The following is a 16,877-nucleotide window of genomic DNA, read 5'->3' on the forward strand; positions in this document are numbered from 1 at the left end:
TGTGTGTGTGTGTGTGTGTTAGGGCTGCACGATATATCTAAAATCTATCGTTATCGCGATATCAACACTTGCGATGGACATACCGCAAAGATTACTTAATTTTCGATAAATTCGATACATTTTCTGTGCCGTGCGCATTCCATACAGTCTATGGTGTATTCACATTCTGAATGTCAACATATTTTACCAAACTGATGCGGTCATGCAGCCCAAGAAGCCCGTCCCCTACCAGTTTAGGTGTGTGGTGTTTTAGGTGTTGGAAGCGGGAGCTAAGTCGTGATGTCTGAAGATAGTGAGTCGAGCAAGGTAGGCTACACTTGGGTGAAGAGGAATTAGTGACTAAAAGGAAAAGCACGTCTGTTATATGGGAATATTTTGGTTTTATGAAGGATGCCGTGTTACAAACACAGCGCAAATGCGTCCTTCTCCACCGTGTTAAAATAAACAATTTCTTTCGTTATCGTTATATCAGAAGTTGTCTTTCACTGTCTGTAAGGCTTGTATTTCATGATTTGCATTTAGCAAAAGCCCCAGACAGCAGCACAGAGGTAATCAGGATTCGTTATTTGTAAAAGTTGTTTAACCTACTTCTGGACTGTGCGATTGCAGCCCAATTACTTTCACTTTCCGCTGCCCTCGTAGTCGGCATGCCGGTAGCCTAATAACGTGGGATGCGCAGCGTACTGTATGAGGTTACAGACTGAGATGATTGCCGCGATATAGCTTAAGTAGGCCTAGCTTCTTTGCTAGGCCCATCAAAGGCTGGCAATGTGGAATATTCCGCTGGTTGGTGCACAAGTGTTCAGATTGGCTGTCCACCCGTCTTTTATGAGGATTAGGAGCAGATCTTCCACACAACTTCGATAGCCTAGTCAGTAGGTCTCTTAGCTGTCCACTTTCATCAGGCCATATAGGCTACATGATATTTTATATTATTTAAAAATTATACATTTATTTCTGTAATTATACATTTACCCCCCCCCCCCCCAACCCTACAGTGTATGTTTGCAGCAAGCAGAATGAAAAAAAAAACATTAAATATACTGCTCAAAAAAATTAAGGGAACACTTCAATCATACACTGAATCACTCTGTCACTGTTTGGTTCTGAGCACAAGTAAAACTTTTGAGGCGAGTGTTTTATTTTGCAAGAACTGTCAGACATTCTGTGAATGTAGTTTGAGAATGGAGAAAAGGGTGGAAGGTTTCAAAATATGTGTGGAAAACCTTTATTGAGCAGTATATTTAAATATCGCAAATTATATCGTTATCGCAGTACTCAATAATGGTATCGCATATCGCATGTTTTCCTAATATCGTGCAGCCCTAGTGTGTGTGTGTGTGTGTGTGTGTGTGTGTGTGTGTGTGTGTGTGTGCGCGCGCGCGTGCGTGCGTGCTTGCTTGCCTGCCTATGTGCCTGTCTGTGTGTTTGCATACGTGTTTGTGTATTCATATTTGTGCATCTGAGGGGTATTTCACAAAACCTAGATATGGGATTAAGCTGGGATTTTTTTTTGGTTATCCTGGGTAAATTTAACCTTGACTTGCTTTCACAAAAGAGAACGACGTCGCGTGCCGAGATAAGGAAGCATTCACACGTGGGTCCATGCATACGTAGATTTGCATTCCGTCGGTCCACCACACCTACTCTCGCTGTTTTACAGGCACAGCCGTGTTGCCCCATTCAAAAAAGGAAAACTTCACTTCATTGTTAGTCTATTAAAACCTAACCCTAAGCCTATTAAAAGCAGTTGGTCACTTTGTGTGAATGATTCTCTATGAACTCTATTTTCTGTATTTTTTTTAAAATTCTAACCGTGGGCATGCGCACACATCCTGAATTACTTACACCTGGCTTGACATAGTCGCTCCTACTCATCCTGGTTTGGCATTAGTGAAACGAGTTGAGCTAGGATGACCAGACAACGCTATATATAAGGACCTTGACAACATGGCCGTTTAAATGACCCACGTGTTGGATGGTGATGTAGATGTTTACTGTAGGGGGGAGTTAGGGGTTTGTACACCAATGCACTCAGAAAGTGCATATAGAAAGAGGAGTTTATGAATTTGGTGAATGTAAGCTTGCTGTATTATGCAATTCCACAAATGAGGCGAAGCAGATCACTGAACTGCATATTAGATAAGGAAGAGTAGAACAGCACAGGCACGGTGGAGTGATCACATGGCTCATGCAGCCAGCGCTGCTGCTCTCTTCTCATCCATTTGAATGCAAAGTGCAGACAGTTAAGCAGGCAGGGCCCACAGTGTTGTGGAATACAGTGGAGGAAGTGGCCGGAGTGAGTCGACCGGATACGCAAGACTGCAGCCTTGTGGTCTTGGAATCATCACAGGGCAAGACAACACTGACTCACCAGCCAGCAGCAGTCTGGAGGTGTGTGTCTGTGTGTGTGTGTAGGAGGTGTTGTTGACAAAGGCGCTGCCTGATAGGCTATGTTAAGGTTAGTTAGCTCACCACGCAGAGGCTATACTAAGTTTAGTTAGCTCACCACACGGTCTGATAGGCTATGCTAAGGTCAGTTAGCTCACTGCGCGGCCTGAGAGGCTATGCTAAGGTCAGTTAGCTCACTGCGCGGCCTGAGAGGCTATGCTAAGGTCAGTTAGCTCACTGCGCGGCCTGAGAGGCTATGCTAAGGTCAGTCAGGGTCCAGAGCAGGGGTGTGTGGGGTGTGTCTGCTGCATCTCTCTGTTCTTGCGCTTTCTGTCTTGCTCTCTGCTGTTGACTGCTCAGCGATCTTTCCTGTTATTTTTTGTTCATGTGGGTCTTCGTAGCTCTAAACTCGCCCTCGTCATCTTCCTGTTTTTCCCTCTCTGTGCGTGCAGCAGGTGGCAGTGCCCGCGGGCGTGGCTGGCATGGTGAGGCCAGTGACGGGCAACGATATTGGCATCAGGCGTGCAGAGATCCGCCAGGGTCTGCGTGAAATCATCCTCTGCAAGGACCAGGACAAGAAGGTCGGCCTGAGGCTCCGGGAGATCGACAACGTGAGTCATTATCACCATGGCGACCAGTCACTGCAGCAGGGCTGGTTGGTCTGCCCACCACACCCACCACATCATTGTAGCTCACAAACCACTTCAGTCTGAACAACTCAACCCCAGCACTTAAGTCCATTACGGCATGACCGCCTGAATTTCAGCTCACTTAAGTCCTTCCTGTTTCTGGAAGGCTGAGTGCTAAGGCCAGTGGACCGACCACTGACCGCTCTCTCCCTCTCCATAAAGCCAGTCCACTGACCACTCTCTCCATAAAGCCAGTCCACTGACCGCTCTCTCCCTCCTCAGTCCACTGACCGCTCTCTCCCTCCTCAGTCCACTGACCGCTCTCTCCCTCTCCATAAAGCCAGTCCACTGACCGCACTCTCCCTCCTCAGTCCACTGACCGCTCTCTCCCTCCTCAGTCCACTGACCGCTCTCTCCCTCCTCAGTCCACTGACCGCTCTCTCCCTCCTCAGTCCACTAACTCTGTTTTTCCATCCTCAGGGCGTCTTCATCCAGCTGGTGCAGGCCAACTCTCCGGCCGCTCTGGCTGGCCTGCGCTTCGGAGACCAGGTGCTGCAGATCAACGGGCAGAACTGTGCTGGCTGGAGCACCGATAAGGCACACAAGGCCCTGAAGTCCGCCGCCGAGACGCGCATCGAGCTCATCGTACGCGACAGGTCAGTTCACGTGAATGTGATGGGGCACGACTGACGGGGAAAAGTCTCTAGTTTGAGTGAACGTGAGGGAGCACAAGAACACGTCAAGACGCGCCAAGAACATGTGGTCACATGTCTCCCTGACCACCTCAGGATGAGGGATCAAATCCCAATGTGCCTGGTGATTGTTTACACTCTTATTTAGCTCTGTCCACTTGTGATCAGATCACCAAAGACACTCTTATTTAGCTCTGTCCACTTGTGATCAGATCACCAAAGACACTCTTATTTAGCTCTGTCCACTTGTGATCAGATCACCAAAGACACTCTTATTTAGCTCTGTCCACTTGTGATCAGATCACCAAAGACACTCTTATTTAGCGCTGTCCACTTGTGATCAGATCACCAAAGACCCTCTTAATTAGCGCTGATAGATAGATAGTCTTTATTGTCATTGACACTTTTTGCAAAGGTACAACAAGATTAAAAGTGCTGTCAACTCATGAGGTATGCATAAGAACAATAAATAGTTTAAAAAATACACATACGAATATAAAAATAATATAAACATATATTGCACTGGTTATGAACAGGAATGGTTCTGTACAGATTTCACTGGTAAAAAACATTACTCCACAATAAAATTTGCACAATGGGTTAGGGGCCAAGAACAGACTATTTCAAGTCAGACTATTTCAAGTCTGAGGTAAGGGCCATGATTGCCTTCGGATAGAAACAAGTTTTTAAACGTTTGTCCTGGTTTTCATTGTTCTGTATCTCAAGAGCTGAAAGTGACAATGACCTGGGTGTGAAGGGTCCTTTGAAATGTCTATTGCCTTGTTACGGCATCTGGAGAAGTAGATCTCTTCCAGCGTGGGGAGGGGGCAGCCTATGGTCTTCTCTGCTGCCCTGACGACCCTGTGAAGCGCCTTCCTCTCTGAGGATGTGCAGCTACCGTACCAAACACACAGTCCATACGTGAGCACACTCTCTATGGAGCAGTGGTAGAAGGCGAGAAGCAGATTCTGGGGTAGACCGCTCTTCCTGGGAGTTCTCAGGAAGTACAGTCTCTGCTGCGCCTTCTTCAGTAGCTCCTTGGTGTTGGCGCACCATGTCAGGTCGTTCTCCAGCTCAATGCCCAGAAACTTGAACACCGGAACCCTCTCCACACAGGCCCCGCCGATGAAGAGTGGTTGAATGTCAGACTTGTTCTTTCTAAAGTCAATGACCAGCTCCTTTGTTTTTGTGGTGTTGAGGAGCAGGTTGTTGACTGAGCACCACTCTGCTAGCCGCTCCACCTCGTCCCTGTATGCTAGCTCGCCCACCTCGGCTGAGATGAGTCCAACTACCGTCGTGTCATCTGCGAACTTTATAATCTTGTTGCTGATGTGGGTGGGGGCACAGTCATACGTCTAGAGAGTGTAGAGGAGCGGGTTAAGCACGCAGCCCTGTGGCGAGCCGGTGCTGAGGCTGAGAGCAGTGGAGATGCTGGAACCCAGCCTGACCCTCTGGGAGCGGCCTGTTAAAAAGCTGTCCACTTGTGATCAGATCACCAAAGACACTCTTAATTAGCGCTGTTCAGATCACCAAAGACACTCTTATTTAGCGCTGTCCACTTGTGATCAGATCACCAAAGACACTCTTAATTAGCGCTGTTCAGATCACCAAAGACACTCTTATTTAGCGCTGTCCACTTGTGATCAGATCACCAAATCCACATTTTCAAAACACATGCAAACAGGTGTGAATGATTCTTCTTATGATTTATCATCTTATGATCTTCATCAGGCATCACCAAATGGCGGACCGCGGTCCGGATCCGGACCGAGTGACGGTTCTGCCAGGACCCGTTAAAATCCGTCTAAACTCTTTGATATTAATAAAAAGATAAATCAGTTGTTCATGCGCAACTAATCTAGTTAGGCCTATTACGACAGGAGCATCATCAATAGCCAAGCCAATCAAATCGATTGTTTACCTTTCAGCAACAGAGCGCGGGTGTGTGAGAGAGAGAGAGGAGATGAGAGAAAATGGCTTGCTCAAAAGTGAGAAAAGTAGATGGTGAAAACCGAACTTTTAAAGATGAATGGACGGACCAATACATGTTCGTTTTGCCTGCAGCCAGTTCTAAACCTTTGTGTCTCATATGCTGTGAAACTGTGGCGTTAATAAAAAGTGGAAATGTTAAGCGTCACTATGAGACCAAACACGGGCCGTTTGAGGAAAGGTACCCGCAGAAGTCCGCAGTGAGGGCAAGTAAGATTATGGAATTGAAAGCGCAATATGACAGGTCTACTCGTGTCATCACGCATGCATTTACAAGCCAGCAACGTGCAAATGAGTGTTCGTTAAAGATTGCGTGGATTTTGGCGCAACACAAGAAAACATTCAGCAATGGGACAGTTGTGAAGGAGTGCTTAAATGCGGCTGCAGAAACTTTACTTGGTAAACAAAAAGACGACGTGTGAAAAAATCAAGCAAATCCCATTGTCAGCTTCAACAACAACTAGAAAATCTGAACTATTAGCAGAGGATGTACTGGCACAGCTTGATGCTGTTGTTCAGAACGCAGTATGCATATCCTTAGCCATTGATGAGTCCACAGATGTAAGATAATGCCCAGCTTTTGGTGTATGTGAGATTTCCTCACAAACAGAAGAAAGAGATGTGTGAGGACATTAGGTTCAATGCCACTTGAGACACACACAAGAGGAGAGGATATATATGAGGGGATAAAGGAGATGCTCACAAAATGAAAGATTAATCTGAAGCAAGTAGTCTCAGTCACCACAGATGGTGCACCTGCTATGGTTGGGAGAGAGAAGGGGGCTGTTGCACGGATGAAACAAGACAACCCTGATCTCATAGCCTACCACTGTATCATCCATCAGACTGTTCTCTGTGCCATTCTGTCTGAAGAGTTTGCTGAAGTAATGAATACCATGATGAAACTTATAAACTTCCTCAGGGCATCCTCATCCCATCAGCATCGACTGCTGAGAGAATTTCTGAAAGAAATGGAGGCAGATGCGAATGACCTACTACTCCACAACAACGTGAGATGGCTGAGCAATGGCAATGCACTGGAGCGCTTCTGGTCCATCCGTAAGGAAATAGCTGCTTTCTTACAGCAGCTTAAGACTCAAAAAGCAACACAGTTTGCAAACTTTTTGCAAGATAAGCACAAGATGGATGTCGTGGCTTTTTTGGTGGACATCACAAGACACCTTAATGAGCTCAATTTAAAGCTGCAGGGTCAGAAAAATTCTGTCTGCAATTTGATGAAAAATGTCCGCTCCTTCCAGATGAAGCTGGACATTTTCAAAGAAGATCTCCAAGGAGAGTGTGAGCACTTCCCACAAATGCGGGAACAAATTCAGGGTGAGAGAGACATTTCCCCTTATGTCGGCTTCATAGACAAGTTGATCAGAAACTTCTGTCAACGATTTGACTCCTTCAACCTTGGACACCAGCTCCTCCTGCTAATCGAGAATCCATTCCTTATCAGAGAAATCAGAGGATTTTCAAAGGAGGTGGCACAGACCTTCAAATGGGCACATCCTGGATCTTTACAGCTAGAGCTCACTGATCTGCAGTCAGATGTTGCTCTGAGAGGGCATTTTGAAACAACTGACTCTGTTACTTTCTGGTTACAGATTGTGCCAGAAACAATGTTCCCTGGTCTAACCAAAGAAGCACTGCACACCTTAACCATGTTTGGATCAACTTACAGCTGTGAGACAGCTTTCTCTACAATGAACATTATTAAAACAAAGTACCGTTCTAGGCTCACCAATGACCATCTTCACATGTGCATGAGACTGGCACTGACCCCATTTAAGCCAAGATTCAAACTGCTGGCAGGACCGTTACATGCCCATTTCTCTCACTAGGAAAGGAAGGTGGAATGGGAGGAAGGAGAGGTGGAATGGGAGGAAGGAGAGGTGGAATGGGAGGAAAGAGAGGTGGAAAGGGAGGAAGGAGAGGTGGAATGGGAGGAAGGAGAGGTGGAATGGGAGGAGAGGTGGAATGGGAGGAAAGAGAGGTGGAAAGGGAGGAAGGAGAGGTGGAATGGGAGGAAGGAGAGGTGGAATGGAAGGAGAGGTGGAAAGGGAGGAAGGAGAGGTGGAATGGGAGGAAGGAGAGGTGGAATGGAAGGAGAGGTGGAATGGGAGGAAGGAGAGGTGGAATGGGAGGAAGGAGAGGTGGAAAGGGAGGAAGGAGAGGTGGAATGGGAGGAAGGAGAGGTGGAATGGGAGGAAGGAGAGGTGGAATGGAAGGAGAGGTGGAATGGGAGGAAAGAGAGGTGGAAAGGGAGGAAGGAGAGGTGGAATGGGAGGAAGGAGAGGTGGAATGGGAGGAAGGAGAGGTGGAATGGGAGGAAGGAGAGGTGGAATGGGAGGAAAGAGAAAGAGAGGTGGAAAGGGAGGAAGGAGAGGTGGAATGGGAGGAAGGAGAGGTGGAATGGGAGGAAGGAGAGGTGGAATGGAAGGAGAGGTGGAAAGGGAGGAAGGAGAGGTGGAATGGGAGGAAGGAGAGGTGGAATGGGAGGAAGGAGAGGTGGAATGGAAGGAGAGGTGGAATGGGAGGAAGGAGAGGTGGAATGGGAGGAAGGAGAGGTGGAATGGGAGGAAGGAGAGGTGGAATGGGAGGAAGGAGAGGTGGAATGGAAGGAGAGGTGGAATGGAAGGAGAGGTGGAATGGGAGGAAGGAGAGGTGGAATGGGAGGAAGGAGAGGTGGAATGGGAGGAAAGAGAGGTGGAATGGGAGGAAAGAGAGGTGGAATGGACAGAGGAAAAGGGAGCTGCTCAAAGCCCTGCACTTTTCTTTTATTCAGTAAATTCTTCCCTGTTCTATTTTACTTGAAATGTAGGCATTAGCCCAGGTTCCTTTGTTATTTTATTTGAAATGTAGTTCATGTTTAAAAAAGAGGGTGGGCAGCTCAAAGGTCTTTTTAAAAAAAAAAAAAATCTTCAAGATGCACTTTTATTTTACTCAAAAGATTTTGTTTTACATTAGGCTACTTGAAATATAGGTCCTAAATTCAGGCTGCTCAAAGCTGGGTTTGCACTTTTTATTTATTTTATTCAGAAGAAATTAAGTGTCTGTTGCCTGTTACTTGAAATGTAGTAAAGACAAGTACAATATTGTTTTCCATTTAAGTGACAGACAAGTTCAGTTTCAGTATGTTAAAACCATATTACTTTGAAAACACTTGAAATTTAACAATAAATGATATAGAAATGTACGTGAGTTATTGATTTTATTAACATCAGGGTACACTATTTTGAGTGACAATATCAGATTCGGACCTTTGCCGGGAGGAAATTTTAGTAACTGGACCTCTTTGAATTTTAATTGAATACCCCTGATTTATATGATGAGGTGATCTAAGGTCTCCAGGTTATTAGCATAGAAATGTGTTTATATGTTCATGTCTAGCTGAGGTGGGGTGTTTATATGTTCATGTCTAGCTGAGGTGGGGTGTTTGTGTGACCATGTCTAGCTGAGGTGGGGTGTTTGTGTGACCATGTCTAGCTGAGGTGGGGTGTTTGTGTGGCCATGTCTAGCTGAGGTGGGGTGTTTGTGTGACCATGTCTAGCTGAGGTGGGGTGTTTGTGTGACCATGTCTAGCTGAGGTGGGGTGTTTGTGTGACCATGTCTAGCTGAGGTGGGGTGTTTGTGTGACCATGTCTAGCTGAGGTGGGGTGTTTGTGTGGCTGGATTCCAGTCTGGGTCAGCTTCCACACGGGTTGGATGGGAAGTGGGAAGAACCAGCAGCTGCCACCGGCAGATTGTATCAATATTTCAAACCTGCTCTGCTCCGTCACCGGGCATCACCTGCGTCACCGGGCACTTGCTCTCTATATGGCTGCTGCTGTGCTCCATCTCTATATGGCTGCTGCTGTGCTCCATCTCTATATGGCTGCTGCTGCTGTGCTCTCTCTATATGGCTGCTGCTGCTGTGCTCTCTCTATATGGCTGCTGTGCTCCATCTCTATATGGCTGCTGTGCTCCATCTCTATATGGCTGCTGCTGTGCTCCATCTCTATATGGCTGCTGTGCTCCATCTCTATATGGCTGCTGCTGTGCTCCATCTCTATATGGCTGCTGTGAAGGTGCCGTGCACATGGAGCATATTATGTTGGAGGCTTTGAGCCGTTTGGACTACACTCACAAACACAGATGGGCGACACGCAAGGCAGTTAGGTGATGTCATTGTTTCCATTGTGGAATTATAGGGCAAAGTCCACACAGATAAAACAAGATTTTCCTTCCCCTGCCAAACCAGAGTGCATGTGGTCGATTTGGTTCCCCCTGGTGGTCATAATTATGGTCACACCTAATCAGTGACACATTTTTGTCCAGGACCTCAACAAACAGAGCAAACCAATCACCTCACAGTTGCTTATTTATCTGCTATCGACCTCCTTTGCTCTGTTTGTCCTCCCTCCCTTCCCCTCCTTTGTGAAGTAAACCAGGAAGTAGGACTGTAAGGAGGATGGAGGAATGAAGGAGAGGCAGATATGAGAAACGAGACGTCCTCCTCACTCACGCATCACTTTTCTTTTAAGAGACGTTAACAGATCATTTTACACGCAAATTGCAGAGAATATTAACTTATGCCATAAATCCTAAAACTATCATATGGGCATGGACTATTCCCACTTATTGAGCCTAATAATGAGGTAGTGTTTGATAGTTCTCGAGACATAAATTAATACTTATACAACATGTGAACAAAAGGCATTAACTTGTATTTACAAAAGTGTGCATGGTAGCTCAGGATGATTCCAGCATATAACGGTATTTTCTTGGTCTATCTACTTAGTTATTGTCGCTAATAAATCACTACAAACTTGTTTGAAAAGTTGACAAACGTGGGAGGGAACTTTTCACCTTTACAGCTTGGACTAATGATCGCACAATTCCGACTGAAAACATTTCCGCATAGGATGCTCGTGTTTCCTCACGTATCGGCCCTTCCACCTCCCTGTTCTCATCTCCTCGATGACGCCGAGCTATGAACGATTTCCGGGACACAAACTCGAGGACCGATGAAAGAAGCAGCACGCAAATAAATGTTTGGGATCCACCCCTAGTCATAAGGGTCTCCTATTGGCCAGGCCAGAAGCATACCTAATCATAAGGGTCTCCTATTGGCCAGGCCAGAAGCATACCTAGTCATAAGGGTCTCCTATTGGCCAGGCCAGAAGCATACCTAGTCATAAGGGTCTCCTATTGGCCAGGCCAGAAGTATACCTAATCATAAGGGTCTCCTATTGGCCAGGCCAGAAGTATACCTAATCATAAGGGTCTCCTATTGGCCAGGCCAGAAGTATACCTAGTCATAAGGGTCTCCTATTGGCCAGGCCAGAAGCATACCTAATCATAAGGGTCTCCTATTCATGGGTTTCAGCAGGTCCCTTTTCACATTTGTATTAATCAAGCACCATGCAGTCTGCATTGATAATCAAGATGCTTGATTTTATACACCTGTGGAAAGGGACCTGATGAAACCCATGAATTGGCCAGACCAGAAGCATACCTAATCATAAGGGTCTCCTATTGGCCAGGCCAGAAGCATACCTAGTCATAAGGGTCTCCTATTGGCCAGGCCAGAAGCATACCTAGTCATAAGGGTCTCCTATTGGCCAGGCCAGAAGTATACCTAATCATAAGGGTCTCCTATTGGCCAGGCCAGAAGCATACCTAGTCATAAGGGTCTCCTATTGGCCACTTGTGATATGAATGATGATCCATAGGAGTAGGTTTGGAGATGTTTCCTGTGTGTGCTCCCCTGATTGGCTGATTGCTGACCTGCTCTTCCTCCGTGTGTGTGTCCAGGCCTTTCCAGCGCGCCATCACCATGCACAAGGACAGCTCCGGCCACGTGGGCTTCATCTACAAGTCCGGCCGCATCACCTCGCTGGTCAAGGATGGCTCGGCCGCACGCAACGGCATGCTGACTGACCACTACATATGTGAGATCAACGGACAGAACGTCATCGGCCTGAAGGTTTGATCTCGGGGCTTGGGGTCTTGGGGCTTGGGGTCTTGGGGTCTCGGGCCTGTCTGTGGCTTTTCACAATGTAGCTGCTATCTGGCATCTCACTTTGTGTCTCTAATCATCATGCCAAATCCAACTGAATTGCTAGTTTGTGTCTTTGATCATCATGCCAAATCCAACTGAATTGATCATCATGCCAAATCAGTTTGTGTGTCTGAATTGCTTTGTGTGTTTGCAGGACACTCAGATTAAAGACATCCTGACCACCTCCCCCACCGCCATGACCATTACAATCATGCCCAAGTTCATCTACGAACACATGATTAAAAAGTGAGTATTTGCAGGCAGCGAACACCAGCTAGTATAAAGTCGAAGAGTGGACGTAGTGTGTTTTGCAAGACCATTATAATTCTCACATATCTGTTTTATGATCTAACAAAAATCGAATGCCTATATCCGGCTGCAAAAAGGTTTTGTCATGTTTGTCATGTTCGGTTGTAAATGTGCATGACTTGGTGCTAATATAGCATGTAAACAGTGTAGCTGTTGTCATGTGTTTGGTTGTAATTGTGCATGGCTTGGTGCTAATATAGCATGTAAACAGTGTAGCTGTTGTCATGTGTTTGGTTGTAATTGTGCATGGCTTGGTGCTAATATAGCATGTAAACAGTGTAGCTGTTGTCATGTGTTTGGTTGTGATTGTGCATGGCTTGGTGCTAATATAGCATGTAAACAGTGTAGCTGTTGTCATGTGTTTGGTTGTAATTGTGCATGACTTGGTGCTAATATAGCATGTAAACAGTGTAGCTGTTGTCATGTGTTTGGTTGTAATTGTGCATGGCTTGGTGATCGTAGGATGTCTGGGGGTCTGCTGCGGTCTGCCATGGACCACTCTGTGCCTGAGGTCTGAAGCTCCGCACCGGCCCACCGCCCTGCCCCCTGGCCTGCCCTCTCCAGATGCCTACAATCTCTCCAGCCTGCCCACTGGCCACCGGGTCGGCTGCTCTATTGCTGAACTGAAAACGACTTCAAATCACATGCGTTTATTACATACACGTATATATGTTACGAGATGCCTTCTTTTCTACTGTATTATATATAGTTCAGTACTTTTGACCTTAAGATCTGTCTAGTTCATTTTTCTACGTTCTCCCCTTTCATATTGTTTTAATATTGTTGTCTTTTAAATGTACTTCCTAATAATGCATCACATCACATTTATCAAGTGTTAACGTTTTTAATTTGGCTCATGACGTGCACCTTTTTTACTGTATTTTTTTTATAAAGGAGCAGAATAACGAAGCCATAGGTTTAAGTTGAGAGCTTCCGTAGTGGTAAAGCAAAAGCAAAAGGATTGTGGGCATTGACTAGCACCTGCACCTGACCCCCCCATTTGCATGCACAAGCAAGTGAACCCCCATCCCCCCTCCCCCGTTTATTTCTTAACTGATGTTATGTTAGTTTATGCCAAGAATGAATGATTGATTGATTGATTGATTTACAGCTTTAGACTGAGTATGTGTTAAAAATAATAATTGACAAAAAACAAAACATCACTTGATTTGTCATTCTGTTTTTTTAAGGAGTTTGTAACTTTTTGATAATCCTCACCACCACCATCCGAACATGTTAGATCCTGTAAAAATATAAATATGAATGTAACCAGAAGATGATTATTGTGCAAGGGAAAAAAAAACAATAAATAACTCTGCTACAAAGCGGTCAGTCGTCAGTCTGCTATGTGCAACACGCCTATTTCCCAGTGCTCTTTTGAGTTTGGTTCTCCCAGTCTGCAATGTAACACCCACCAACGTAATAACTTCCCACCAACGTAATAAAAATCTGCAACCTGGAGGGGTTCCGGGGAATAGAATAGACCTCTGAAGTTCGCCTACAAAAAAGTTGCCGTCTTTGACATCCGGTATCTGGCGATTTACGGGGCCGTCCTACTAGTTAGGGACTGTTTGTTGGGTCGGCAACCTTTTTTGCCTGGAGAGCCACTTTTACCAAATTTATTCCTTTTTTTTAGAAGAGCCACATAAAGACGGTTACAAGAAAAAGTTTGGATATTTAACGTACAGTTATAGGTTCATTCAACAGAAGATTTTTAAATAGCCTACATTTTCTACTAGTTTTAATGTGCAAGTAACTTGAAATGTTGATTGACAGAAGTGGAATGACAGAAGTAGCTGTGACAGAATGACAGAAGCTTCCCATGCTAAACACCACCCCCTATTTTTCCAGTGTCCTTTGGTATGCAAAGTAACATCATAGTTAACAACACAACACTCAATTTTCATTGACATGTCATTGGCAAAATTGAACATTAGGCCTACCAGAGATTAGATTTGGTGATGGCCTTGGAGTCTGGCTGGCTCATATTCAGTGAGGTGAAGTGTCATGCAAGAATTGAGGCTGTTACCATTTAAGGGCAACTCCACGCAAAACTGTCACATCCATAACGCCAACTAAATAGCCTACCATGCATTGTGTTGGCGTTATGGATCTGACAGCCCTGCGTGGAATGGCCCCCAAACGTGAGCCCATTCAGGTTTGTCTTTATATTTTTCATATGTGAGATTGCAGTGTGCGATATATAACGGGCAGTTCATTTGCGTGCAAAATCAGTCTTTCCCATTTCAGCCTTGTGTTCGCGCATTTTCCTTATCTAGCCTAGGCTACAGCAAGCGCACACATCAACAATCACAAGTAAAGTGTTCTCGTGACTGAAATGGAGGGAAATCGGTGATTTTGTTTGATATTGACATGGCAACAAACCATGAATGTAACAATATGTGCAGCTACGGTTACGGAGTCAAGTGAGGTGGAAAGTTATATAGGCTAAATTACTCAGATAGACTTACAATATTCCAGGCCCGGAGTGGGTAATCGGGAGAATTCCCGGTGGGCCGCTTCACTTTTGGGCCGGTCGAGGGATTGGAGAAAAATATTGGCATTTGTCACGTTAATCTATCTTCTCTTAAAGTTGGCTACACACGTTCGCATTCTATGCCTAACACCATAGCCTCTGCATGGGTTGTTCTCCCCTCTCAAGAAGAGTTAATTGGTTGGGTCCATATAGCCCGTCTTTCCTAAAAAGTTTTCTCAGATACCAGCCGGGCCGGTGTTACATGGCAACTGGCTCCCGTGTTAACTGGCTGCGTTGATGACGTTTCATGATTGATGACGAGTCTTTGACAGATGTGGCTGCTTGTAGATTTGTCACTTTCTGATATACTAGAGACGCACACAAATATGCATGACATGTTTAAAAGTCAAAATTGTATGTAGTAGCCTAGTACATGCACTGGACCATGAATATGCCACCCAAAAAACAAACATCTAAATACACTCCACGTGGGTATCGATCCACGAATAAATTTACCTGTTTGCTTGGTAATCAGACGTCTATCCACTTGCGCCACGAACCAGCTGACGGCACTCACAGAAATTGACTTCAGTTGTATGATTAAAAGAATAAAAATGTGTTGCCTTTTGTCCAGCCTATTCTTTTAAGAATTCCGTTCATGAAACACAGGCATTGAAACGCACACAGCAATGGGCAGGAGAAGTCTATAACGTGTCCATATTTTACACACACAAAATTTGCGCACAGGGAGAGTCATTAACATTAATGTTGCTGACACGTAAACATGGGTTTGATGGTGTTTTTGATACTTTACTTCCCAATTATTAAGTTGATGCTTCTCCTGTGGCGCAACAGGTTCATGCCTATAAATTGCTTGATCACTCAGTCGACATGGGTTCAATCCTCCCCATCACACTTTTTTTAATTATTATTTATTTATTTTTAGACCAGCAACGCTTCCTCAATTTAGGCTACAGGTAGACTAGGTGGCCACAGAGAGCCTGACCACCAGTCAGTGAAATGTTTGAAAACTTAACCATGATACTTTGAAGACCTACTGGCTTGGGCAACTGCTGTAGCAAGACATCACCATCAGCCGTGTTAACTTGCTACAATCATCAGCTGACTTTTTCTAATTGTATAGACTAACTGAAGTAAATTTCACTATGACTTTAGGGCTGGTTCGTGGCGCAAGTACATAGATAGATGGTTATCATGTAAGAGGTTTCATTTAGGAAGCAGGTTCTATACGTGGAGTTATTATAAGGCTATTTATTGTTTTGGTGGCATATTCATGGTCCAGTGCATGTAGCGTAGGCCTACTACAGACAATTTTGACATTTAAATATGTAATGCATATTCGTATTTGTTCTCCAGTTTCCATCAGAAAGTGACAAATCTGCAAGCGGCCACATCTGTCAAAGAAACGTCATCACTCGTGAAACGTCACCAACGCAGCCAGTTAACATGGGAGCCAGTTGCCATGTAACACCGGTCCTACCGTAGTGATAAGCGTCAGGGAGGATGGATGGTAGAAAGATGCCATGAGGGACTGAAAAGGCCAGGTAAAAAAGACGAAAAGTATTGGAGGGAAATGCTGCCAAATGTGCCATGCTTCCAATTTTCTTTGAAGAAGACATAAGTGGCAACTGGTAAAGAGAGATAGCCATGATTATAACGGCATAATTGGGCTAATAACCTACTGGACGTTGTAGCGTTGTCAACCTATTCGCAAGTAACATATTACATAAATTAAAATATTAGCATTTTAGTATCATCCAATATGGCTATTCATAGACTTCTGCAAATATTATGCAAATATTGATAACAAAACTCAAGCTTGATCTGTGTATGCAGTAGTAGCCTATAGGCCTAAAAACAAAAGTAGCCTGAGCAGCAGATCAGCCAGTCCCCCGCTGAAAATGATGAGCCCGAAATTAACTATGACTATAGGGACAAGTAGAAAGGATAATAGATATGATAATAAACCATATGAATTAAAGTTATTTTATGGAAGAAAGAACAGTAGGCTATGACAGCAGTAGGCTACATGATCACCCTATATGCCTTGTTTGCTCAGAAGTGGGTGTAGTAAAGGAGCAAATCACCAAACAACAACATGATAGCTGACCCATGCAGAAAAAAACATGTAAACAATACAGTAGTTCAATATGCCTCTTAGTGGAATTGTGCTCTACTGTGGCGGGAAATGGAGACCCCGACCCTCCCAGCAGGCTCGGGACACACAGGAACTCACACACAAAACATGAAAAACATTGCGCAGACTTGCGTTAACCGGAACGTGCGCACTTCAAATCTCAACAGTCCACAAAACGATAGCT

The 16,877-nt window shown here is 45.0% G+C and overlaps 1 protein-coding gene across 1 annotated transcript in view; it reads left to right on the top strand.

Annotated features, from left to right (window-relative positions):
• Positions 1 to 13,387, top strand: part of sdcbp2 (syndecan binding protein (syntenin) 2) — a 54,016-nt gene extending 40,629 nt beyond the window's left edge. The window contains exons 5-9 of the mRNA XM_076275524.1: positions 2,844 to 3,002; positions 3,501 to 3,676; positions 11,504 to 11,675; positions 11,905 to 11,996; positions 12,522 to 13,387. Coding sequence (XP_076131639.1) covers positions 2,844 to 3,002; positions 3,501 to 3,676; positions 11,504 to 11,675; positions 11,905 to 11,996; positions 12,522 to 12,576 — 654 coding nt within the window. The 3' untranslated portion in view covers positions 12,577 to 13,387. The remainder of the gene's footprint in view (positions 1 to 2,843; positions 3,003 to 3,500; positions 3,677 to 11,503; positions 11,676 to 11,904; positions 11,997 to 12,521) is intronic.
• Positions 13,388 to 16,877: the final 3,490 nt, after the last annotated feature.

Source organism: Alosa pseudoharengus, unplaced genomic scaffold (genome assembly GCF_046254945.1).
Source record: "Alosa pseudoharengus isolate Yale_2024_CS ecotype anadromous, Long Island Sound unplaced genomic scaffold, YU_APseudo_1.1 YU_APseudo_1.1_scf_9, whole genome shotgun sequence".
Classification (NCBI taxonomy): Eukaryota; Metazoa; Chordata; class Actinopteri; order Clupeiformes; family Clupeidae; genus Alosa; species Alosa pseudoharengus.